This window comes from Thunnus maccoyii, chromosome 2, assembly GCF_910596095.1.
Source record: "Thunnus maccoyii chromosome 2, fThuMac1.1, whole genome shotgun sequence".
NCBI lineage: Eukaryota > Metazoa > Chordata > Actinopteri > Scombriformes > Scombridae > Thunnus > Thunnus maccoyii.
Window position 1 is genome coordinate 827692 of NC_056534.1, and position 26927 is coordinate 854618.

General features: G+C 39.8%; 2 protein-coding genes across 3 annotated transcripts in view; both read left to right on the forward strand.

Annotated features, from left to right (window-relative positions):
- Positions 1–26927, forward strand: part of LOC121912524 (NACHT, LRR and PYD domains-containing protein 12-like) — a 203536-nt gene that overhangs the window by 100142 nt on the left and 76467 nt on the right. The gene's annotated exons all lie outside the window — the stretch shown is intronic.
- srd5a2a (steroid-5-alpha-reductase, alpha polypeptide 2a) lies at positions 8653–20191 on the forward strand. Of its 2 annotated transcripts, XR_006098716.1 has the most exons (6): positions 8653–9155; positions 12476–12639; positions 16835–16936; positions 18782–18932; positions 19503–19683; positions 19803–20191. XR_006098716.1 is itself a non-coding variant. In XM_042425732.1 (5 exons), the coding sequence occupies exons 1-5, from the start codon at positions 8872–8874 to the stop codon at positions 19567–19569; spliced, it is 768 nt and encodes a 255-aa protein (XP_042281666.1). In that variant the 5' UTR covers positions 8653–8871; the 3' UTR covers positions 19570–20191. The 2 variants fall into 2 exon arrangements, 1 of the variants encoding a protein (XP_042281666.1); XM_042425732.1 differs by having other exon boundaries at positions 19503–20191.

Genomic DNA, 26927 nt, shown 5'->3' on the forward strand with positions numbered 1-26927 from the left:
TTACCTGTTTAACAAACACCTAAATAACAACCTGCATTCTGTATTTATACTGTGTCCTGCTCAGATGGACAGGAACCATTTCTACTGACAGAATGCGTTGATACTATTTATTGATTATTTGTATCTGTATTTTTTGATAATCCTGATAGTGAATTCATTATTCAATAACCCAGAATATGATCAGGATGTCTCCTGAACACTGGGAAATATGTATTTGGCTAAATGTTTCAGGGAAAATGGAAATGATGTAACTCATATCAAACCCGACGCTCAGCCTCACATGTGACTGAATGGAAATGACGATAAATGATGTAAAATATAAATGTGTTTAACTGTTATTATGGATAAAATTAAAGTCAGGAAGAGTCTGTCTGTCAGCAAGAAACAGTTTAATGGAGGAAATAACATCATGCAAAGAAAACTCTTTCTAATACATGAAGAAAATTGTTTATGGTTCTTTTGTTGATCAGACAAACTTCGGTGTGAAACTGCAGTGATGTATCAGATCAGTCTGATCAGCTGCAGCGTCCAATCAATAACTGATATCCAATAAGGGGGCGTGTCGGCCGGTAAAAGACTGCTCTCATGTTTCCTCGCTCCTCAGAGCAAAATAAGAGACTCGGGACCCTCGTCAAAATGGCGCATTAGGAACAACTTCCGGTTCAGACGAGGAGCGAGCAGACATAAATTAAGAGACTTGAGATGTACCCACTGTGTGCGGGTGAACCGAGGAGAACCGGTTTCTGCCGCTTGTTTAATATTATAAGCAACACAATTTAATACCTGTTTCACAGTCAAAGTATGAAAGATATCAATAAAACCATCAGCAGTAATAAGACTGGAATTATTTACTAAGTGCAACATAAGATAAATGTCCATTTATTAAATGTATTTCACATTTTGGTCATTACTTCCTGGCAGTTTATAACAATCATTCCCAATAATATAACTACTGGCTCATCATAATAATCAGAACCTGGACGTGGATCAGCAGCACCAGATGAATTTATAACTCATTCATTTAAGCTCAGAGGTCCAGAACAACAGAATCAATGATCTTCCAGCCAGGTTTTACTACAGTTATATATATATATATATATATATATATATATATATATAACATCAGGCTACATAAAATATTTAAGACCTTTGTGAATGAAATTCAAGTCTTTAAAACTTAACTGATCAATAAAAACTATTAATGAAAGCATCCCCACTTTACTGTCAGTGCCTCAAACAGCACTCTATATTTATGGTTATATGTATATTAACCACATATTAATAATAAACTTACATAAAAACCCAGTTAACATAAATCTGAGTTCTGACAACAAACTGGTGTTATAATCAGTTATTATTTATGAGACGTTACCGAAAAGAAGCAGCAGAGGGCGCCAAGTCCAGCAGATCATCACTGACAAACATCCATCAGTAGAATACAACTATAAATGTGCTCATATTGCTTCATAAACACTCACACAGCAGAGAGAAAAGTCACAGACGTTCGTTAACGGCATCTGTGGCAAAGTTTGTGAAACCGACGGAAGAAAAATGGAAAGATTCAGGTCACATGATCAAGTCTGGGAAGCGACTTAGCATCCTGTCGGGAGAGAGCAAAGGTCATGAGGGCGAGCCTCTCCCTTAACCGAGAGAGTATGTGAGGAGAGGAAGAAGAGGAGACAGTGATCACTTTGTTCCACAGACTGACAGGCTGTTGTTCTGTATAACCAGTGAAATGTATTGAATTTAAAATATTTACCATGTGTGGATGCTGATAGAGCTGCAGCTGTTTTAACAAAGAACAGCAGATTTTCTACTCTTGTTGACATTTTGTATTTTGTTTATTGTGCTGAAATAAAACTAAGTAGATCATTTTGATCTAATGAAAGAAAACCTTTCCTTCACTCACCTTTGCTCTCTAATCATTCTCTAATGTTAGAAGTTATGACTAATGACTAACCTGTGCCCTCAGGAGAAGGAGAAGAGACCTCTATAACTCACACTGATCTCACTGATAATCAGAAGTTACTGTGTTATTATTATCATCTTATCCAGTGATGAAGATGTGCTACTACACAGCTGATCGGCAGGAGGAAGCGTAATTTAACAGCAGAACTTGTGAACGTTCAACATCACTAAGCCAACTGGACCCTAAACAAGAGTCCATCAGAACCAGTTTACAGTCTCTACACTGATGCACCACATGAAAATCCCCTCCAGACATGTGTGAAGACAAAAAAATATTCTGCTTGGAACAATAATATGTCTGATTTGTTTTGTTTTTTTTCCACAAAAAAGTATAAATACCATGTTAAAATCCTTAAAATGGCGTCTCCTCCTTCTTCCTCATTAAAAACTCCCAGAATCTATGAATATGCAAATATATTTCATTTCAAATGTTTAACTAACTTAACACCAGATGTTTACTCCTTCACTGTACACTTCATCTCAGTGTTTGTGCTTCCACATCACATATGGTATAATATGTAATTATTCCACATTAAAATGTCTAAAAACAACTAGACCTGTGTTATATATGTTGTTGAGTTGTGTACTTACATTATCCCAAATGTTTCCAACAATGTTCAAACCCAGAGAAATCTGTAATTTAATCAAAGTAACGGACCGTTTCATTTGGTCGCCTGTCGATGGCGTCATACCTCCTCTACCAAAGAGTAAACACGCACAAGATGCATACGGCGGCGCTGTGTTTGTCCGCTACAATGGCGTCTACCAAAGAGTAACTTACACACATACAAGATAATACATCGGCGTTGTGGTTGTTCCACACAAACTGTTATAAATGGACTTTTATTCAGTTTTAAGCCACATTTTCATGATAAATTTAGGTGGTTTTTAACTATATCTTTTAGCCGGAAGAAGGATTTTAGTCATTGGACGTCTGGATCTTAAGTTATCAGAGAAATAAACTGGACAAACGTTAGCAGCAGCTCGGCTAACAGCCCCTCCAGGAAGTCCGGTGGTCGCCGAACATCATTAGAGAAACACTGATTTTTTAGGTGAAACAGCTTTAATTAGTATTTTGAACGATTTTAATCTGCGTGTACGTTTGTTTCTGGAGAGGAGGAGACCTCTGCGGATAATTCGGCTCCCGGTAAAAACATCCCAAATTTGATGAACACTGGAGTAATCCTATCCCAGTGAAGCTGGTTATTTAACAATGAAGACAACAACTCCCATGATCCCTTGCTACTTCACACCGTCATCACACTCTGTCTTTTGTTATTGTTTTGATTGAGACCCCTAGCGGCTGAAATTACATGTTGTGCGTTTAAAAAAAAAATTACACAAGTCAAAGGACATGAATACACAGTAGGGGTGTGCCCGAATACAAATACATTATTCGGCAAAGCACAAATAGTGGGTTTTATATGAATATTTGTTTCATACAAATATTTAAAAAATTATTTGTTGGGGGTGTTCCCCAGAGATAAAGCTGAGCTACTGACACAAGCAAAGTGTTCCCAAGAGACTCTCCATAACCTGTTGTTCCTCTTCTCCTTTCCACAAAGTTAGGTTGTAAAAAATAGGCAATAAATGAAAAGTGCAAAGCAACAATCACCTTTGAAGTTCCTCTCTACATGTTACAGGCTGTGCTGTCTCTGTGTTATGGGTGTATAAATAGGTAGAGGTCTGTCTGCAATGAGGCGATGAGTAAAGTTTTAGCTCAGTAGTCAGCGCAGTCGTCTATGACCTGGGGACCTCCTTCATAAGGTAGTTTATTCATGAACACTTATTGTAACACTTTAATTTTCTAAAATTAAAAGTGTCATAAAAACAAAAACAGGATTTTTAAGCCTCTTTCCACTTTTATTCGAATACAAATACAAATAATTTTGCTGCCTCAACAAATACAGACACAAATACAAATACTGGGATCTCTGCACATCCCTACACACATGCAAGTGAAGGAAAATGACAACAGAACCGACAACAACATATTAGAAAAGAAAAAGGAAAGTAGAAAAAGAGAAAAAAGGCAGCTTCATATCCACATACGTATACTCATATGTACATACGAGTGAAGCCATATGTAAATACACACGTATACATTTAGTTACATCTACACACAAACATGTACACATCTCATATACTCGCACACATGTATTCATATACACATCCACATACTCGCACTCCCAAACAGCCAGAACATGAACATATTTACATCCCTTTAGTTGACCTTTATCCCACCATGTTCAAAAATTTAATTCTGTTCTCTCTTCCTATTAACATCTTTTTCAAGAAGCCGCCGATACTTCAGAAACATCTTGAAACATTCAGTGTTTAGTTGTCGTCTCTCTGTAGCTTTAAATATATTTGCTTCAGGTCTTCTCCTTCTTCATTGTTGAAAGCTCCACTCAAGCCTCCTTCTGAATAAAATGATTTAATGGGTGATAAATAAAACATAGTCTAATGTCTTACATCATTTGTACTGAACTAGATCTGAACTGTCAAGTGAGATTAAGCAAACACAAACACAAGCAACAAAGACTCGACAACTGTTACAAACCTGAGGCCAAAGTAGAAGCTGCAGGTTTCTGCACGTTGCAGACGTCACTACATTTAATCTCAAATGTAAAAAAGAAGTTCAAAAGTTCCATGTAGTCTGTTGTAAGTGACAGATAAAGAAAAGGTAACTGTTGAAGCTGGTAGATGTCCTGGAGACCATATGTGGAAATAAAAGTGTAAAGAAGAGGAGGATGGAAGGTTATAAAAATAGAACCCAAGAGTGACTCAGGGCCTTTTTCTTCTTAGACTCTTTTTCCTGAGGAGGTTTTTGGGAGATTTCTCTTTTTGGTCCTTTTGCTTTTTTAACTTTTTACTCAAGTTTTTGTATTTTTACTTTTTGCGTCTTATATTTCTTATTTTGTAAAAACCAAATAAAACTGGTTTGTATTTTTATATTCCTGACTTATTCCTGGTGTTTCTTTAAGGTGAGCAAAGACGCCTCCTTTGGGACAGTCTGACAGTTTTAAATTTATTAAGATTACAAATTATAATTCATTTTGTTAAGGATAAACTTGTAGTGTTTGTTGAATAACAGAATTGTAAAGGTTCAGATTTAATGACTGAGGTCAACTTGATAGAGGAATAATGTCAGTATAAAATCAAGGTGAGAGATTTATTATTAGAGCTTTAATTGGCTGAACTGTTGGGATCAGGACTCCGAAGCTGCCCTGTAAAACCAGGCAAGTGCCCTCGACCGTCAGAGTGGGTCTCCTCCAGAGACGACCTGTTAGAAGGCTCCTGGAGGACTTTCAATCCTCCAACACCTCATTTGCACTGATAAACTTCGTTGTGACCCGGCTGTCAGGAATCCTGACTAAACAGGCCCGTTGGTAGCAGTTCAACGACAGCTGCTGATTATAGAAGCCAGACTGAATCTGGTTCCCTAAGTAAGGCTTGGATGGTCTTGCGTGTAGATTTTGGGAACTACGTTCGATACCTCGGTCAGAGGTAGAGAACAACCGTCTGCTGGACCTGGACATAACATGTTTAGAGCCTCCGCTCTTCCCAGGCCCAAGAATGGTCAGCCGGACAACTATCAAAGTTCTCTGTAGCAAATTATTTTGCAGAACTTCAGAGTTGAGCAAAACAACAAACAAAACTAAACTAAACCCCCACCCTAAACTTCCCTATTGAAAAACAAAATAGAAACAAAAGACAAGGCATAATCTAACTCCTACTCAAGAAAAACAGGAGAAAAAGGTTCACACAAAAAAGGGCTTCTCACTCCTATGAATTAAACTGCTGCCAAAGTTTGTGCAAATATTTACAATGTACAAGAAAAATCATCTACTGGATAAGAGCCGCCTAGCAGACCTGTCTGACATTAAATCTGCAGCACTTTATCACTCCTGTACATGACTAACTAACACACACACACACACACACACATACCCGCCTTTATGTATTACAAGGACATTTTTTTCAAACAAGTTTTTTGCTGTATTAGATGGACCCCCCTTTCCACTTGCTCCACAAAGACGTGGTCAGTATCAAAAAATCTATTTTGAGCCATACTACCAGAATCTCACTTCAAAAGTTGAATACACACAAAGCAACTGAAAATATAACAACTGGACAACACACATCCTTGTAAGGACATAGATAATTAGGTGCATAAGCCCCGCCTATCACAAAAAGATGAACATGATGTCATGTCACATGTAGCCAAGCTAATGCTATCCAACAAGCTAACAGAATTCAGCTTGCTAGCTATTTACCTTCAGATTATATGAGACTGATTAAAATGTAATGTAAACTAAATAAATAGTTTTAGTTTTGGTATAGTTTGTGATAGATTGTGTCATTCAAATGAACTGGAGGACTGACGTTTGCACCGCAACACCTGATTGGTTCGGAATACAGTCTTAGTTTTGAATTTGTTTGCATTTGTTATTTATATATTTTTAATATATATCTGTATAGTTTTTTAAATTATTCTCAAGTTGTTCACATTTATCTTATATCTTTAATATTAAACTGTGTTTTTAGTGTAACTAAGGACTTTATTACATTTGTTTGTTGCTTTAATTGTCTTATTATATTAGTATATGCTATAATGTGTGGTATACTATATAATTCAGATTAGTTAGTTTGAGTTAATTTAGAGGGAGACAGAACCCAGAGTTTGCATAATGCATTTTTGTTCGGTGGTTTGCTGAAAGCATTTGACTACTTAATAGCCTTAACTGTTGCAAATGAGCTCAGAAAAAGGTTTTATTTATTTTGTCATTGTTAATGTTGGCCTGCTGGAGTATAAAGGTTCTGCCAAATAGGAGACTGACCATCAACAGTTACGTGCCTGCTTGTAGCCTATTAATGTATGTTTAAGCATATTATTAGTAGAATGAGGGAATATCTTTTTGAAGGACAGAGTTCTTCAGCCTTGTTATTGATTCTACAGTCTCTGAACTCTCCTGGAGGGATCTTCATAAAGATATTCCCTCATGGTGTTTTGATGATGGTGGTTAACAGATAATTAGAATAGTTATATTTACAATTCAAATAGGATCTCCTTCAAATCAAACATCTTAAGATATGAGTGGAAAGTCTTGTTCTTGTAACTGCATTTATAACCTTTATTTGACTAAAACGTAGCTTAACCATATCATATAACCATACTTAAATACACTTTACCAGTAAATATCACTGGGACCACTGCAGAAAATTGCAGATGAACATTTAATATCCAGAAATTCACATTATAGACACGACTGCTGACTGTCCCTGTAACACATTGACCAGACACAGTCCAGACATATACCAACTTAACCAAAGACAAGTTTTTCCCTCTAAACTTCTCACATGCTTTCATTTCAGTAAATGTTCAAATGATCCAATATTTCAGCAAAAATCAAAGATTAGAGAAAAAGTCCAATGATTGACTTCTCAGGTTAATAATATATCAGTCAGAGGGACCAAACCACTTCTTCTACTGCAATACTTTACATCTAATTGGCTTCCACCGCGCTGCGTGGAGGGTGTTTGTTTCTACTGAGACGTGTGTCTGTATGGTTGACAGTAGGGATGCACGATGTTATCGGCACGTCATTGGTATCGGCCGATATAAACTAAAATGAAATAAAAAAATGAACATTTTCTGCTGATTATGAGAGGTCGTTTTGTTGCCTTCCCCTCCGCCGCATAACTGTGCTTCCCTCCACAGACTGTTTGACCCTGATGGTCTCGGTGCTTCCTCCACAGGCTCCACTTCACTGAGCTCCTGAGTGTGGACCAGAGATTAAACCCTACACATTAATCCTGTCTGTCTAATAAACTAAAAAAAAACTCTGCTACTCCACCCACTTGGCAGGTTCATTAAAGTTTTAATGCTGAGCTCCAGAACTCTAGTCTTCTTTTGTATCAAATTGTTGCAGAAATGGGTACCAGAGCAAAAAACTCTCTCTTGAAAATAAAAAGGGAATCCAAGCAGCAAAGTGTTCTTTTATTGCCGGCAAAAAAGGGGAGCAAGTAGCACTTTTACAAAGAACCAAATCGCTCCAAAGGTTTTTTCTTTGGGGCATTGTTTTTATGTCCTTGGGTCGGCATAGGTCACACCTTATCATCCACCCTCCCTAATTTTTGACCAATTATTATGTTACTTTTATCTCCGTCACTCGTTGTTGGTCAAAACTCTTCAAAACAGGTTTTGAGGTGTTTGAGGATATGTACTGGCATATTCAATTCTACCTGATTATATCCAATTTTTTATATAAGTATTGGGAATCATTTTACACCATTATTGCCAAGTTGTCTTCTGGCCTTTTATTTTTTTATAAGTTATTCTAGTCATTTTACACCCTTATTTCTTGATCTCCTCCAGAGAGTATGTTTGAAAGGTGAAGACTTTAATGCAGACCCAAACAAAGTGACATGTAATACAAACACACTCAAATTTCTCCAGTGTATGATTATGATTCTTCTACCGTGCCTCTATACGTACAGTGTGATTAAATATGGTTCATGAGATTATAACTACACCAATACAAATTGTATCACACTAGCCCTTATTACTTATAAACTTATAAAATAAATCTGCATAGCTTAATATTGTCTTTAAGTACACCAATGACTTTTAATGAAAATACACCACATTTCCTGAGCTCTTCCCTCATATATTGTCTTTTTTGATCATACTTGGTATAATCTATGTTTGCATGTGTAATAGTTTCCTCAGCCAAATGGGAAAGAGTGCTCGCCTCACAAACGATTATACTTTGAGACGTGAACCAACATGTTATTGGACAGCAGGAATGTGGAGCATGTGTTTCTCTGTCTGTATAATCCCTCCACAGTGAGTTTCTGAGCTCAGTTACCGAGCGGAGCCGAGCAGCAGCGGACCTGATGGAGTGCCGGGAGACCGCCGTTTCCTACCTGAGCTGGGTTCTGATTGTCGGGGGCGTGGCTTACCTGTGGATCCAGACGCGGATCCATGCGGCGTACGGCCGCTACGTGAAGGCGACGGCTGGCTGCTCCTATCCGGCCAGACTCGGCTGGTTCTTGCAGGAGATCCCGGCCTTCCTGATGCCGCTGCTGCTGCTGCTGCTCACCGAGGAGCCGCCGAGGACCGGACCCCCGACCGGCAGGACGCTGCTGCTCTGCACCTTCATGCTGCACTACTTCCACAGGTACATATATATATATATGTATATATATATATATATATATATATATAAAACACATTTCATACACAGGCAACACAATGTGCTTTACATAAAATGACTCATGAATGAATCAAATCGCAACACAATCATATATATATATGCATCAACAGATTTAAGTGCAGTTATACAATAAATCACTTCAGCCATAACTCTAATATAACCTGTCTCACCTCGTAAATGGGCACATAGTTTAGTCATTAATGTTACACAGCAGCGTTTACACTGCGATGTGTCTCAAGAGTAAAACATGACAGCGCTACTTTTGCTGAAGAGGAAGTTGGAAAATGACCAGACGAACCCGATGACCAGACGAATATTCAGTTATAACCGAGCAGCCTGGGTGTGTGTGGTTAGTCAGTAGGAGGCCAGATGCATAAAACAGATGACTAAAACTGTATATGTGCACAAAATATAAACTTGCAGGCAGATCCCACTATGAGTCATAAATGGATGAAGACGTGCACTGAAGCAGCTGTTTTCATATTAACATGATGCCTGTTCCACCAGTCTGTACAGTTGGTTCAACTGTACAGTCTGTACAGTTCAACTGTACAGACTGTACAGTTGAACTGTACAGACTGGTGGAACAGTCTGTACAGTTGAACCAACTGTTCTCCATCAGTCGTCCATATCATTAGTTTAGCAGTGATATCTCAGAAATGTCATCATATTTAACAGCAATCATATCTAAACCGACTTTACAAGGTGTCACAACTAAGGATAAAATAAAAAAGAATATTAACAGCAAAATAAAATGTTGACTCCTGGGTAAATTAAAAGAATGATGAAATTACTCACACAAAGTAATTAATCAACGTTACCTTAATAAAGGTGCCTTTTGATTGGCATTTTACAAATCTGTTCGTAAACTTAAAAACAATCAGACAATCAGTGCAGCTGGTTATCAACATAAACAACGTTTTACTAAAAAGATTCAGTCTCAGCTTATATTTCGTCACATCAGCCTCAGATCGCTTTAGGAAAACATGTGTCCACTTGGTCTGAAGAATTTGCACATTCTGTTTTTTTAACACCAGTTAAAAACCGGTTCATTTAGTTTGCTCTTGCGAAAGACAAACAGAAAAACTGAAACAGATGTAGTTCTGAGATGTCTAAAACCCATTTTCCACAGAAACATAACAAATACAACTGTGGGCATCTCCTCCTGGCAGTCAGGAAAGTACCACATTGTCTGTGTGCTGCTTGTGCTGGTTGCTGCACTGTCACGAAAAAATAGGACCCATTGTTGTATTTGGTGGTCAAATGATTAGCCTCCCAGCTAACGTTAGCCCCGGCTCTCTATGTGGATCCAACCGGAGCACCGAGCCCCGGTTAGTTATTCAGGTTAAAGTGGGAAGAAGACGGGCAGCTCGGTGAAGGGCAGCCTGCGGAGGAAACACCGGGACCGTCAGGGTGAAACAGTCAGGCGGCGGAGGGGAAGGCAACAAATCGGCCTCTCATAATCGGCAGAAAATGTTCATTTCGGCCGATGCTGATATTTCATTTTAGAGCTTATATCAGCCGATACCGATGACGTGCCGATAATATCGTGCATCCCTACTGTCACCCATACAGACACACGTCTCAGTAGCAACAAACACCCTCCACACAGCGCGGTGGAAGCCAATTACGTGGCAAAAATTTTGGGGTGGTATCTGGGATGGCCAATCAGAGGCACTGGCCACCCCTTTAAAACAACGCATGTCGCCAAGTGCTGCTCATGGAGGAATGTTGGGTCTCTGTAAATTAAAGAGTTCGTCTAGACCTGGGGTCCGTTTCACAAAGCAGGTTTAGTGAAAACTCAGGGTCTGTTAACCCTGAAATGAGGGAAACTCTGAGTTTTCCGTTTCAAAAAGGGAGGTAACTCAAACCAGAGAAAGAGGGATAACTCTAGCCTGTTTCAGAGAGAGAGGTAACTTAAGCTCTTGGTCAGTTACCGTAGTAACAGACTCTATGAACCTAACCTGGTTGGGACCAGGTTTTTCTCAATGAACCTCGAGTTTCTCTCAGTCTCCTGCTTTCAGAGCCAAACACTCCATTTGATTTCCTTATACATTCAGTCAGCAGGTGAGTTTTGGCGTAGCCTAGTTCTGCCGTCTATCATTTAAAAAAATCATTAAAAAAAATCAGAGTCAGTATATTAGAAGTCCATTAGGCACAGTAGGTGGCGACTTTTTCACTAACATGGCATGTCCTTTTGATAACGATCCCGTGGATGAAGGTGCAGCATTACTGCGCAGAGAATTAAATATTCGTTGAGAGATGGTTATCAGACCGCGCATAGATGTTCTAGCATTTCCAGACAATTATCTTTTTGAGAGATACCGTTTCACGTCACAGTCCATCATCTACATACACAACCTAATCCGTCCTTACATTTGCAACATTACCAATCGTAGTCATGCTCTCACATCCCAGCAGATATTGTGTGTTGCGCTGCGTTTCTTTGCAAACGGAAGTTTTTTGTACAGTGTCGGAGCCAGCCACTGGCCTTCCTATAGTCTGGCTTAGGGCCAGCTCCTCTGCCTCCGTTAGAGGTGGCGGTTCTGGACCACCACCCGTTTTACGGGCATCTGCCTTCTTTCTGTTGGCTGAGTAGAAGTCTGTGTTAGTTTAAATAGGCTTAATTATTTAACAGAACATGATGTAGATGAGAAGACATTTATGTGTGTGAAACCAACATTATGTTGGGGATAAAACAGCTGCACAGTTAAACAGCCACTTAATATTTACTTTACAATGTAAAAATGATCAAAATGAGGTTCCCCCATGAGATTATGCCGAGGTCTCACCTGTTTGAACAATGTTTTTATATTTCATCCTAAACTGCTGCCAAGTGCGCTTCTCCCTCGCGGGATTGGACCTAAATGAAATAAATTAATAGGCGACCAATCAAGCAGTTTTCCTCTGTAATATTATTGTGATTGCAAAGGACTACATTTAAACTTACACATTGACCCGAGCAGCGATGTTCTCCCACGCCGTCTCTCTCTCTTTTGCAGCTGCAGCGGTGTTGCACTTCTCTCTGAAAACGTGTTCAAACTCGCCGTATTATCGCATTAAGATTTCTAGTTCTAGTGGGGTGAAAAACGCAGCCCTCCTCTTCCCCGTTGCCATGGTGACTCGTTGAATCGGGGCTCCATTGATGCTGGCTTTTTATAGTTGTGGTCCAAATCACAAGTGTCTGTTGATTTGGACGTTTCTTGCTTCACCACAACATAGAAAGAGGGAGTTTGATATGTGTGCAGACGGTTTGCAGGATGTGACTTGTTTCTGTTCTTTAGGAGTTGCATCTACGCCTTCTTGACCAGAGGACGGCCCGTCCCGCTGCACATCGTCCTCTACGCCATCATCTTCTCCTCGCTCAACGGCTTCCTGCAGGGACACAACCTGCTACACTGCGTCCAGCTTGAAGACGCCTGGATGACGGACGCTTGCCGGGCTGCAGGTGAGTCATAATAACGCCGTCAGTCGCCAGGAGACACAACCAGTTCAGGAGTCTCCTGGATCATGTGACCATACTTTATGTTTGAATTATTTCAACTTTGTGTCAGTTTAACGCTATGGCTCTAAATACTACAATACCCATGAGCCCCAACTGCTGTTGCCATGGAGACAAAGCCAGAGTGTCAGTGAACTGATTCAAGCAGCTGAAAGTTTTTATCAGATCTCTGCAGAGGAAGAGGAAAACTTCTTCTGCAGTAGGACCTAAATCTAGAATCAGCTGTGTAACTACAAATGGATTTACAGTTTTCATCAACATTGTCGTTCTGGAGACTAAAGTCAACCGGAAGAAAAGAGCGAGGACTAAACGTTCAGCTCCACGCGGTCAGAAATGTGAGAAAAATGCAGCGATGTTGTCGGAGCAGCAGCTGCAGACGCTGGCGAGAGAAAAACATCAGCCGGTCATGTCAGGTGATCCAACGATCTGCACTGAGTTGCATCAGCTGAGCATTTGGCATCGTAGCACATCGTAATAAGATGGATCGATATATCAATAAATTAGATCTTTAGTGGATTACTGAGTTGGAAAATGGTAGCAATTAATGAAAAATTATGCTGTGTGGCAGAAAAAGTGTTGTTTTACCATCAGTGAGTTCTGTGACATTTATGATTGACACTAGGGGCTTGTGGGTAAGTCTGGGTCAAAGTAAAGATCTGGTGACTGTGAAGGTTGTAACATATGATTCACATTATTTAATCCTCCATCCTGGAAGAGACCACTCCCATCAGGATAGAAATGTTTCATCAATTTCATCAATTCATTAACTTGTCTGTATGTCTCTCATGTCTGTATGCTAAATATGAAGCTACAGCGACCAGCTAGCTTAGCTTAGCACAAACACTGGAAACAAGAGGAAGCGGCTAGCTTGGCTGTGTTCAAAGGTAACGACATCCACCTTCTGACTACTGCAGCGACTGGAACTGTTTGTTGTTGGACTGTCTTGTCCTTAAATGACTTCTGTGTCAGCAGCACTGACTATATAAATATGAACAACATGGCAGCTCCCCAGAAGTGAAGCCAAAACATCTGGATCGCCCCCTGGTGGCTGTTGCAGTATAGGTCATAAGTCCCGCCCCCTCCATGTTAGCGGATGGGACATGAGCCAAACTAAAAAATCAAAGCACACGTCAAATAAATTCTTCCCAAAGATGGTTTCTGTCATTTGAGGTCGTTCTTATCACGCTGATGTTCAACTGCTCATTTTTCTGATCAGTTTGTTTTTAATTAGTTATTTGATGATATAAAAAAAGTGGGTGTGACGTCATGATTGACAGCTGCTCTCAAACCTCCATCACGAAGCGGGACAGCTGAGGAGGCGTGTCCCGTGGGGGGCCGTCATCCCGCCGCCGCACTCTACTGCGTAGACTGGCTCTAAATGACATCACACAAGCAAGATGGCCGCTCCCGTAAAGGAGATATGTGGCTGCACTTATGCGCAGCGGCAGCAAGTGGAGACCTGTCATCCATACTTATATATAATCAATGATCAGCAGCCGTCACCTGAACTGAACCGTCCCTATTAAACATTTATATCCTCCATACTGCAGTTTTAATCTTCATGCACTCGATCTGATGATTTTCTGTCATGCTGCTATGAGTTATATCTGTTTTTATGCTGTGAGTCAGTGAGTGATGACTTTCAAAATGAATCAGCGCCAGATGACGGGAGCGGAGGACACAGCAGAGCGATTGTGTTTCCGCTCTGAGCTCCGCTGTTAAATGCAGCAAAGTCTCCTGCGTCTGTTTAAATACCAGCATCTCTGCATCTCCGCGTCTCCTCCTCTACCGTCCGGTGTGATCTGATCATCGACGGCACATAGAGGCATCAGGGAGAGCGCACAGTTAAAGCACGCAAATAACCATCACTGACAAAACACTCAATACAGAGTGAAACAGATGACGGAGCAGCATTAGTTAACAGATAATTAGAATAGTTATAATTACAGTTATCTCCTTCAAATCAAACATCCTAAGATATGAGTGGAAAGTCTTGTTCTCGTAACTGCATTTATAACCTTTATTTTGACTCAAATGTAGTTTAATGTAGTCACTGGGACCACTACAGAAAATTGCAGATGAACGTTTAATATCCAGGAATTCACATTATAGACACGACCACTAACTACTCTGGAGGGATGGTGGAGAGCGCCGTCTAACACGTCAATCCTGTAGGAGTATTAATACTTTATCAATGAATTACCTCGTTATTGGGGGCACCACCTCCCTTTTCTGGTTTCTGGATTTGTTAGTGCCGGGAGGAAGCACCAACCCTTGTTCAATTTAATCAATGAATCAGTCTCACGATCGTTAAGTTCTTGTCCCAAACAGTGACCTTTGTTTACTGCAGCTCAAAGACAAACAACCAGAAACACTAAACAGTGCATCTGGTGCATAATTGTATGTTGCAGTTCCAAAGCTAATGTAGGAGCCAAAATATGTTGTTATTTCTGTTTATATATATTGACGCGGGCATCACGTATTGCGTCACTTACGTTGCTTGACACAGGGGTGTGGTTTCCTATTATTTAACCTCTTCACTTAGGTGGTGGACAAAGGGAGTTTTTGGACAAAGGGAGTTGGTAGAGCTCTGATATTTTCTGTTGACCGTCACCATCGTCTGTTCATTTTGTGCAACAGCTGCTTGTCAGACTCTTAAAACATCAGTAATATGTCATCTGGACTTCAGGATGGTTTTGTATGGATGTATGTCACATATAGGAGCCTACTAAGTCTCTTAGGGGCCTTTTTTTGAAAAGTAGTCGCTACAGCTAATGTGAGGTCCATGTCAAATAAATAAAAGTAAGTAAGTAAAGGGTCCTTTAATTATAATAAAATAACATCTGCGTAGCTCCTTTAATGGCCTTGTAATGATGTATAACTGCACTAAGTGGCTCTATGAAGACAGCGTATAATGAAGGAGGCAGTGGTCATCCTCACCTTCCGTTTATAGACACTGTGGTTGTGGGTGAGCTGTATAGTGTCCTCATCCAATGTGTGAACGACTCCCGGAAGACAAATTTGTGTAGCGTGTTTAATAAGAACGTCCAGTTAACTTGGTTGAAGACTTTTTCTGCGTCTAATGATACAGTAATTGTCTTGATTTGAGTTTGTTGTCGGAAGTTAATGAGATTAAAGTTTTAATACATTATCTGATGTCTTTTCTTGATAAAACCTTTCTGATCCAGGTGTATTAAGGTGGACATTTTAAGGCTTTTGTAATGATTATTAAGTCAGTGTGTATTAGTAACGGAGGGCAGTAGCTGGTAGGTTGAGTTGGATCTTTATTGGCTTTAAGTAGAACTGATGACGGATGTATTCATGTACGAAGGAATTTGTGATGTACTTTGTATTTCTGATGTTAGTCTGTGAAATAGTGGTGATATTATGAGCCAAAAGTGTTTCTAGAATTCAGGAGGGAAGCCGTCAGGTCTGCGTGATTTATTTATTTGGCATTTTAACAGGGCTTGTAACAGGAAACCGACCCAAATGCAGGACAGCAGGTCAAGCAAAGCTGAAGAGACTCATAAAAAGCTGGCAGACCAGAACAAAACAGAAGTAATGATTTACCACAAGACTCAAATGAGATCAGATGTTAGACACAAAGTAAACTAATTATGCGTAGGCTGGGAGCTGATTTTGTTATGTTTGGACTCTTTGTGTTGTTCTTTTGAATTCCTTGGTTGTCATCATCCATCAGCTGTTCTAATGAATAAAAATATTCCATACCAAAACAAAAATACAGTTGTAGACCCGGACGGCCGCTTTGTTATCATTAATGGACTCATTAGGAATGTGAAAATAACATTTATGGGCCGAATGACGATAATTATAATTATAATTATAATTATAGTTTTAACAATAATTAACTGTTGAATGAACCACTGAAACCATTTGAATCATTCACAGAGAAGAAAACAACATCACAGTTGAAAAGAACAAGACAAACACATTTTTGGGTGGAGGGACTTAAAGATGGGAAATTCCACTCTGTGTGACAGCATCATATTAACTCATCACTGAAGCTGTATGATGTTTCACTGAGCGAAATACGGAATAATAGTCAGATTGTTTACAGCAAGTGAAAGTGAATAGCTGCCTGAAAATAAAGGGTTTGTGTGTGTGTTGTCCCTGTTTGTAGGTTTGCTTCTGTTCGTGGTTGGTTTCACCATCAACATCCACAGCGACCACACCCTGCGCAACCTGAGGAAACCTGGAGAGATCGTCTATAAGATCCCCTACGGTACACTAGATCCTGATCTACACTAGATCCTGATCAACACTTAATCCTTGTCCACACCAGATCAAGACCCAGAGCTCCAGCTGCTGGGAATTGATCTGGGGTCCGTTTCACAAAGCAGGTTCAACAAACTCTGAGTCTAATCCTGAACTCTGAGTTGATCTACTCTGAGGTAGGAAACTCCGAGTTTCCGGTTCCAGAACAGCTGATTTGAGTCAGTTTATTCAACTCGGAGTAGTTTCACCTGGAGTTAAGCCCGTGCACCACAACTATAAAAAGCCAGCATCAATGGAGCCCCGATTCAACGAGTCACCATGGCAACGGGGAAGAGGAGGGCTGCGTTTTTCACCCCACTAGAACTAGAAATCTTAATGCGCTCATACGGTGAGTTTGAACACGTTTTCAGAGAGAAGTGCAACACCGCTGCAGCTGCAAAAGAGAGGGAGACGGCGTAGGAGAACATTGCTGCTCGGGTCAATGTGTAAGTTTAAATGTAGTCCTTTGCAATCACAATAATATTACAGAGGAAAACTGCTTGATTGGTCGCCTATTAATTTATTTCATTTAGGTCCAATCCCGCGAGGGAGAAGCGCACTTGGAAGCAGTTTAGGATGAAATATAAAAACATTGTTCAAACAGGTGAGACCTCGGCATAATCTCATGGGGGAACCTCATTTTGATCATCTTTTACATTGTAAAGTAAATATTAAGTGGCTGTTTAACTGTGCAGTTGTTTTATCCCCAACATAATGCTGGTTTCTCATACATAAATGTCTTCTCATCTACATCATGTTCTGTTAAATAATTAAGCCTATTTAAACTAACACAGACTTCTACTCAGCCAACAGAAAGAAGGCAGATGCCCGTAAAACGGGTGGTGGTCCAGCACCGCCACCTCTAACGGAGGCAGAGGAGCTGGCCCTAAGCCAGACTATAGGAAGGCCAGTGGCTGGCCCCGACACTGTACAAAAAACTTCCGTTTACAAAGAAACGCAGCGCAACACACAATATCTGCTGGGATGTGAGAGCATGACTACGATTGGTAATGTTGCAAATGTAAGGACGGATTAGGTTGTGTATGTAGATGATGGACTGTGACGTGAAACGGTATCTCTCAAAAAGATAATTGTCTGGAAATGCTAGAACATCTATGCGCGGTCTGATAACCATCTCTCGACAAATATTTAATTCTCTGCGCAGTAATGCTGCACCTTCATCCACGGGATCGTTATCAAAAGGACATGCCATGTTAGTGAAAAAGTCGCCACCTACTGTGCCTAATGGACTTCTAATATACTGACTCTGATTTTTTAAATGATTTTTTTAAATGACAGATGGCAGAACTAGGCTACGCCAAAACTCGCCTGCTGACTGAATGAATGAGGAAATCAAATGGAGTGTTTGGCTCTGAAAGCAGGAGACCGAGAGAAACTCGAGGTTCATTGAGAAAAACCTGGTCCCGACCAGGTTAGGTTCATAGAGTCTGTTACTACGGTAACTGACAGAGAGTTTAAGTTACCCCTCTCTCTGAAACAGGCTAGAGTTATCCCTCTTTCTCTGGTTTGAGTTACCTCCCTTTTTGAAACAGAAAACTCAGAGTTTCCCTCATTTCAGGGTTAACAGACTCTGAGTTTTCACTAAACCTGCTTTGTGAAACGGACCCCTGGTTTACTTTTACTGGTCAACAAGGTCGACAGTTTTCTATTAATTCTGTTTCTGATGTTGTAAAGCACGACTGCTTCTTCAGTCTGATTAATAAATTATTGATCTGTCTACAGTATCGATGACAGACTGCTTCACTGATGTCAGCAGCTTCCTCTTCATTCTTGGACCTGTTTTGTCTCTCAGGGGGAATGTTTGAGTTTGTGTCCGGTGCTAACTTCTTCGGAGAGATTGTGGAGTGGTGTGGTTACGCTGTAGCCGTGTGGTCTTTACCTGCCTTCGCCTTCGCTTTCTTCACCATCTGCTCCATCGGACCCAGAGCCTACCAGCACCACAGGTAGCTTTACAATCTGATTACTACCAGCACAGCAGATAGCTTTATAATCTGATTACTACCAGCAACACAGGTAGCTTTATAATCTGATTACTACCAGCACAGCAGATAGCTTTATAATCTGATTACTACCAGCACCACAGGTAGCTTTACAATCTGATTACTACCAGCACCACAGGTAGCTTTACAATCTGATTACTACCAGCACAGCAGATAGCTTTATAATCTGATTACTACCAGCATAGCAGGTAGCTTTATAATCTGATTATACCAGCACAGCAGATAGCTTTATAATCTGATTACTACCAGCATAGCAGGTAGCTTTATAATCTGATTATACCAGCATAGCAGGTAACTTTATAATCTGATTACTACCAGCACAGCAGATAGCTTTATAATCTGATTACTACCAGCATAGCAGGTAGCTTTATAATCTGATTATACCAGCATAGCAGGTAACTTTATAATCTGATTATTACCAGCACAGCAGATAGCTGTTTGCTTAGTTTTTCGTTGGCTACGGTAACCTTAGATGAACTCTACCTCAGTGTTTCCTTCCTGTTTGTCTTGCAGAGACTACCAGCAGAGGTTTGAGGATTACCCTCGCTCCAGGAAAGCTCTTATTCCTTTCATACTGTGAGGACTGGGGAGTGTCTGTTATAAACTTTTTTCCCTTTTTTGTTGTTGTTTGTTTTTGTGACATCTGTGGTCGTTACATGAGCTGCCCTCAACGTCCTGCATGAGACTATTGCAGGTGATCTTTTTTTCCTCGCTGACACTTTTCATAATTACTTGAAAGATCCTAACGTTGTGTTTTGCACCATGTGTCACCCGACTTGCAAACAGCAAACTTTTTTTTTTTTTTACCAACAGTGTTTACTAAACACAGCATTGCGCTGTGGTTTTATTGTGAAATGTGTGATTATTACGACACCAGCAGGAAAACAAAGGGGGTAAGCTATGTTCTTCTGTCACTCTGGAGCTTGTTTTCTGCTGCTTTGTTTAGGAAAGTCTCTACTGATGTAACTTTTGTCACGATGCCACCCCCTCACCACCAGAAGGGAGAAAGAAACTAGCATGTCGCTGCTGGTTTAACAAAGCCTGAATCTGGACTCTGAACTGATGAACTTGATGAAGTTTTGGGTTAATCTTGAAATAAGCACTTGTGTGATGAATGTAAAATTCTCTCACCAACAGAGCTCTGATACTACAATTCACCATGGCAACAGATAAATAAAGGACAGAGTGTCCATTTTACACCAGTACAGCTACAAATATTAATGTGGGCATATGAAGTAAAACAACAAGCCTCCTGCAAGACCTTAATTTCAAACCGTTGCTTTGTTGGTGCTGTTCTGATGACACGTAATTATCAGATTTATTAGCCGCACAGCTCTATAAATGGTAATGTCAGCCCACCATTTTGGTTCAGACTAAAATATCCCAACAACTATCAGACGGATTGCTAAGATATCTTGTACTAACATTCATGTTCCCCAGAGGATGAATTCTTGCAACTGGTGGTGATCTTCTGACCTTTCATCTAGCACCACCATCTGGTCAAAATGTTAATTTGTCCAATACTTTGGTTTATGACCAAATACCGTAGACTGTAAAAAAATAATGGACGTAGCCACTGTGACGTCACCCATTAGCTTGTGGACTCCCATTTTGAAGCCTTGACTTTACGTTTTGAGTGTCGCCATCTTGGATTTTTGGAATCAGAAGTGACCATATTTGGACGAGAGGGTAGAGCTGACCCTAGCGCTAGCTGCTAGCTGCTAGCTGCTAGGTCGGTTAGCACAGTGCATTTACAGTCTTTGTTAACTGTGATAATGTTAATGCTAATTTCCGCTAGCGAAAAACAGGCTTAAAACCATTAAACAAAATGTACTCACTGGAAAACGATCATCCGTCTCCTTAGAGGATCTTTTATCACAACCAAACACTGAACAAGACTTTTTTAGGTGACCAAAATTAACTGAAAACACACTCGCCTATACCCTGTGAGTCTGGGGTTACGCCATTGTTATGTTACGTCTGTTTTACTCTAAATGGGACCATAATTTACTAAATGAACATCATGCTGTATTAAAGAAGACTTGAAACTAGTGATTGAGACCATAAACTCGTTAGAAGTGTTTACTGAGGTAATAATTCAGGTGACCAGTAGGGTCATTTTCTCATAGACTTCCATACAATCAGACCAGTGGAGTCGCCCCCTGCTGGCTGTTAGAGAGAATGCAAGTTTAAGGCACTTCCATACTGGCTTCACTTTTCAGACCCGGAGCTTCCTGCTTGGGAATGACTTGCTTTTTGAGCCAGCCTCAAGTGGCCATATGAGGAACTGCAGTTTTTGGCAAACATTTTGACATGTCAAACAGAGGAAAAGCACAGGTGCAAATAATGATGAATAAAAAAAAACAAATAATGATGGCTGACCTTGGCATAGTGCACAAGTGTTCACCAGTGTGGTTTCCTCAGCTGAGCCTTTCTGTGCTTTGAGTCAAAATGTCTGCCTGTCTATTTTCCCAGGAACTACTGGACTGTAGCTGTCATACCAAAATATGCCGTTAAAATCATAACATGGAAAAACAAAAGACAAAAACAAAAAACATTTCATCAAATTGGCACAATAATGCAAATCACACTGATATGTTGAACAGAATATCACCAGCAGGGCTCCATCTGAGGATCTTTTTTAATATTCAATAACAACATGATACAGTACAAAGACCTACAATTAAGACGCACCAAAAACCACAACACAAGAACAAAAACAAATACACAAAGAAGAAAAAAACAAAACAAAACAGACAAAAATCGGCAGTCAGTATTCACAACCTGGTGAATTTATAAAATGCAGTTTGTATGTACTTAAACTGTTATATTTATTACCCCCATGCTTATTACTCTTGACCGTTCCTCTTTCAGGTATATTGCAATTGGTGACCAATCCCTTAAAAACTCCTCTAGAGTGCCTCTTGACACATATGATAGTCTTTCCAATGGCAAAATGGACATAAGTTTTTCATACCATGTTAGGATATTAGGGGGCTCTTTGTTCAGCCAGTTTTGTAATATTATGAGTCGTGCTGCACATAATTCTAAAAATGTTTCTGTGCTTACCTTCATAATTAGTATCTAACCGCAGTACAAAGTGATTTCTATCTAATATTTTCTTTATCTCATATTGGACTGAGAGCCAAAAAATTGCAATTTTAGGGCATGACTGCATAAGATGACTATATGTACCAAAGCTGATAATGGGGAGCACTTAGGATCATATTTACAACGGATAGCTGGGGTTACATGTAGTGTATCTGTGAATCTGCTCATACCAGGTCAATAAGTCAGAGACATAGGTAGGTGAAAGGCCATTTAAAGCTTTAAAAGTGAGCAATAAGATTTTAAAATCAATGTGAAATGTAACAAGGAGCCAATATAGGGAGGTAAGCACAGGGGTAATGTCATCATGCCTCTTTGTTCCAGCAATGAGTTGAGCAGCAGCATTGTGCATTGCAATAATTCAGCAGGGAATAGATAAAAGCATGTACAACTTTTTGTAAATCATCAACTTTTGACTCTGGAGAGTATCTTGAGCTTAAAGAAACATGATTTCAAATTATTTTGGACCTGAGACTACCAAGAAACAGGAGATCTGTAAACTGGATAATAAATCTGGTTGTCTTCCCAGAACTCTTAGAATAAAGCCAAAGAATAAACAATTTCCCTGGGAAACGGCAGGATACATGCCAAGTCCATTACTAACACACAGAGAATCCTCATATCGCAGCTGCACATCCAACTGAGGTGTTTATCAGTGGCCCTCTACCACCAGTCAGAAGAGGAGTTGAGAGCTTCAGCAGCTTGTTGGTATTGAACACAACTGCACTCATCATTCATCTCTAACTTCTGCCAAGGACAAGGGACAAGACGAATCAAAACAGGAGAAAACATCAATCAATCAATCAATCAATCAATTTTTATTTATATAGCGCCATATCACAACAGAAGTCATCTTAAGGCACTTTTCACATAGAGCAGGTCAAGACTGTACTCTTTAATTTACAGAGACCCAACAATTCCCCCATGAGCAGCACTTGGCGACAGCGGTAAGGAAAAACTCCCCTTTAACGGGTAGAAACCTCAAGCAGAACCCGGCTCTTGGTGGGCGGCCATCTGCTTTGACCGGTTGGGTTGAGAGAGAGAAAGAGAGAGGGAAAGGGGGAGGGGGGACAGAAGAAAAACAATCACAACAATAACAATAAGTATAAGTATGAGAGAGGAGCTCAGTGCATCATGGGAAGTCCCCCAGCAGTCTAGGCCTATAGCAGCATAACTAAGGGCTGATCCAAGGCGAGCCTGGTCGGCCCTAACTATAAGCTTTATCAAAAAGGAATCAAAAAAGTTTGAAGCCTACTCTTAAACATAGAGAGGGTGTCTGCACCCCGGACTGAATCTGGTAGATGGTTCCATAGAAGAGGAGCCTGATAGCTGAAGGCTCTGCCTCCCATTCTACTTTTAAAGACTGTAGGGACCACCAGTAAGCCTGCATACTAGGAGCACAGTGTTCTAGTGGGATAATACGGTACTATGAGCTCTTCAAGATATGTTGGTGCCTGACCATTAAGGGCTTTGTAAGTTAGGAGAAGGATTTTAAATTCTATTCTAGATTTTACAGGAAGCCAATGCAGCGAAGCTAAAATGGGAGAAATGTGATCTCTTTTTCTAGTTTTAGTCAGAACACGTGCAGCTGCGTTCTGGACCAGCTGGAGAGTCTTTAGAGACTTGTTAGAGCAGCCTGATAATAAGGAATTGCAATAATCCAGCCTAGAAGTAACAAATGCGTGAACTAGTTTTTCTGCATCTTTTAGGGACAGGATGTGGTTTTTGTGATATTACGTAAGTGAAAAAAGGCAGTCCTTGAGATTTGATTTATGTGGGAGTTAAAGGACATATCCTGATCAAAGATAACTCCCAGATTCCTTACGGTGGTGCTGGAGGCCAGGGTAATGCCATCCAGAGTAGCTTTATCATTAGATAATGTGTTTCTAAGGTGTTTAGGGCCAAACACAATAACTTCAGTTTTATCTGAGTTTAGTAGCAGAAAATTGCAGGTCATCCAGGTCTTTATGTCGTTAAGGCATGCTTGGAGTTTGTTTAACTGATTGGTTTCATCAGGCTTCATTGATAAATATAATTGGGTGTCATCTGCATAACAATGAAAATTTATGGAGTGTTTCCTAATAATATTACCTAAAGGAAGCATATATAAGGTGAATAGAATTGGTCCAAGTACAGAACCTTGTGGAACTCCGTGTCTAACTTTTTCCTTCATGGAGGATTCATCATTAACATGTACAAACTGAAATCGGTCTGATAAATAGGACTTAAACCAGCTTAATGCAGTTCCTTTACATGATACATGATAAAACTTTGAAAGAGAGCCACCTCAGCCCCCACCTGAAGAGAGCTTTAAACATGATCAGAGCCGATGGCGTGTCAAATTGATGGGTTGCAGTTGGAGAAACACAAGGTCAAAAAACTACTCTTAGATTAAAAAAAAAATCAGAAGTCAAAGGTCCAAGCAGCAACAAAAAAGGGTTCTGGCCTCAGGGCGTTGTCTTTTATACCCTTGGGTCCAATTACACCATAATAATTTATCCTCGTCACTCGTTGTTGGCCAAAACTCTCCAAGATAGGTTTTGAGCTGAACTGGATATGCATTGGCATATTCAGTTCTATCTAGTCATGTCCTTTTTTATATATATATATAACTGTTGGGAATCATTTTACACCATTATTGCCAAATTGTCTCCTGGCCTTATTTTTTTTTTATCACTTATTCTTGCCATTTTACACCCTTATTTCTTGATCTCCTCCAGAGAGTATTTTTTAAAAAAGGTGAAGACTTTCATGCAAACCCAAGCAAAGTGACATGTAATACAAACACACTCAAATTTCTCCAGTGTATGAATTAAAATTCTTTTGACACACTTCTGTGCCCTTATATTGATTATATGTGATCTGTGAGGTTATATATGCAACATAAAGATAATTCACATTGGTACTTAGTGCTTATAATGTTTATAAGAATCACTGTGCGCTGTTTAATATCTTTTCTGTCGGCACACCATGACTCTTAATGAAATTGCACCACACCGAGAGGAAGAGTCCCCACTCAAAACCCCATCCAGGTCGCCCTTAACCCCCTCTTCCCCTCTCTTGGAGTTCACTGACCAGATGAAAGAGCTGCTCTCTGCTTGAACCAAACTTACACCTCCTTCGACGTCCACCTCCACCAATGACTTTAAGTCCTCAGCCAGTTGACTGATGTTGATCATTCCTGTGTTTTCTTTGAGAGTTTTATCTCCATGCACGCAAATGTTCAAACAGAGGTAATCACAAAACGGTACATCAATGAAAACACTAGTGAAATATTTATTCAGGCTTTCTCTTCCACACCTGCCCTCTATTTGGTCTCGGTCATTGAGCTTGTAGATAATTTCAGTTCAACAGTTACAAATGTTATTGATGCCATTGCACCTACTAAGACATATGTGTCAAACTCAAAAAAAAAAAGTGCCCCGCCACGTCATTTTATGTGGCCCGCGAGAGAAAAAGGTCTGATTGTAAAAAAAACCCAAAAAACTGGAAACTACATTTCCCACAATGAATGCCGATTATGTTACCCACGAAGTGACAGTATCCCGCCACTAGACTGCAATGTATCCACATCAGTGCAATTTTCCCAACAAGTGGAATTGAGAAATATAAATAATGACCCCAAAATGTCCAGAAAAAGAAAAATGAATGCAGACGGAAGGCAGTTTCAAGAAAGATGTTTGTGCTTCAAGGAGAAAAACCGGTTTGTCTTCTGTGTTCTGAGGCGGCGTCTGTGGTCAAAGAGAACGATCTACCAAACACGGTGCTGAGGATGCCAAAAAATATTCTGCCCCTCTCAACTATGACAAAAAAAGTTTTGAACAAAGTTAATGTCATAACTTGTGTTTGATGTTATGTTTCATTATTCTCTTGGATAGTTTGATGGTTGATTGATGGAGTCATGTGGGTTTTAATAACCTGACAAATTAAAAAGATTTATGTTATAATTACAAAGCAACAAGCAAACATAAATATATATTTTTTTACATCTATGCAAATATCTATATAATATTTGTAACTTGAATAAGTAATACAGTCAGAGTTATTTAACATGAAGGAGTACTTACATTTATTTTACCTTTAAAAGTTACAATGATTATGCTGATCGGTGAAAATGAGTTTGACACCCCTGGACTAAGGTGAAGGCTGTTTCTGGTAAGAAAAGATCTCCATGGAGAAATGCCACACTGGTCAGAATGGGAAAAAAAAAGAGTCTCCAGGTTCATTATGACATCTATAAAGAGAGACGTCACATTTATAATTTGGAACTGAGAAATGCAAGTCGGTTCTTCTTCTCTGACATCGTTGACAGAAACAGTAATAATGCAGGTTCCTTATTTGCTGCTGTTGACAGGATCACAAACCCTCCTCTGAACTTCTATCCATCGAAGGCAATTTGCCTCCATATCAGGTGCAGGACATGTGTTGTCACTCTGTCCACTTAAAATCAATTTGAGTAGTATGTCACAGTTTTATCTGATCAACCATAAAAACCTGGAGGACATTATACAACATCTGAAATCCTCCTCCTGCTGCCTTGCTGGCTGTTTAAGATGAATCTGTCGGTACATTGGGAAGTTACATCATATAAAAGATGTGTTTTTGTATGTATTTTTAATATGTATTTAGTTGTAATCTCACAAAATACACTTACAAACAGGTAAGAAAAAGTTGGACATGTGTAAAAGTAGAAAAACAAAACAAAACAAAACAAAAAACTCTTTAGGGTTTACTTTGCTTTTTCAACCGAATCTCACCGTCTTCATCGTGAAAGATCAACGCTTCGAAAAAGTGAACTGTGCTCATTTTATATACAGAGGAGAAGCTTTT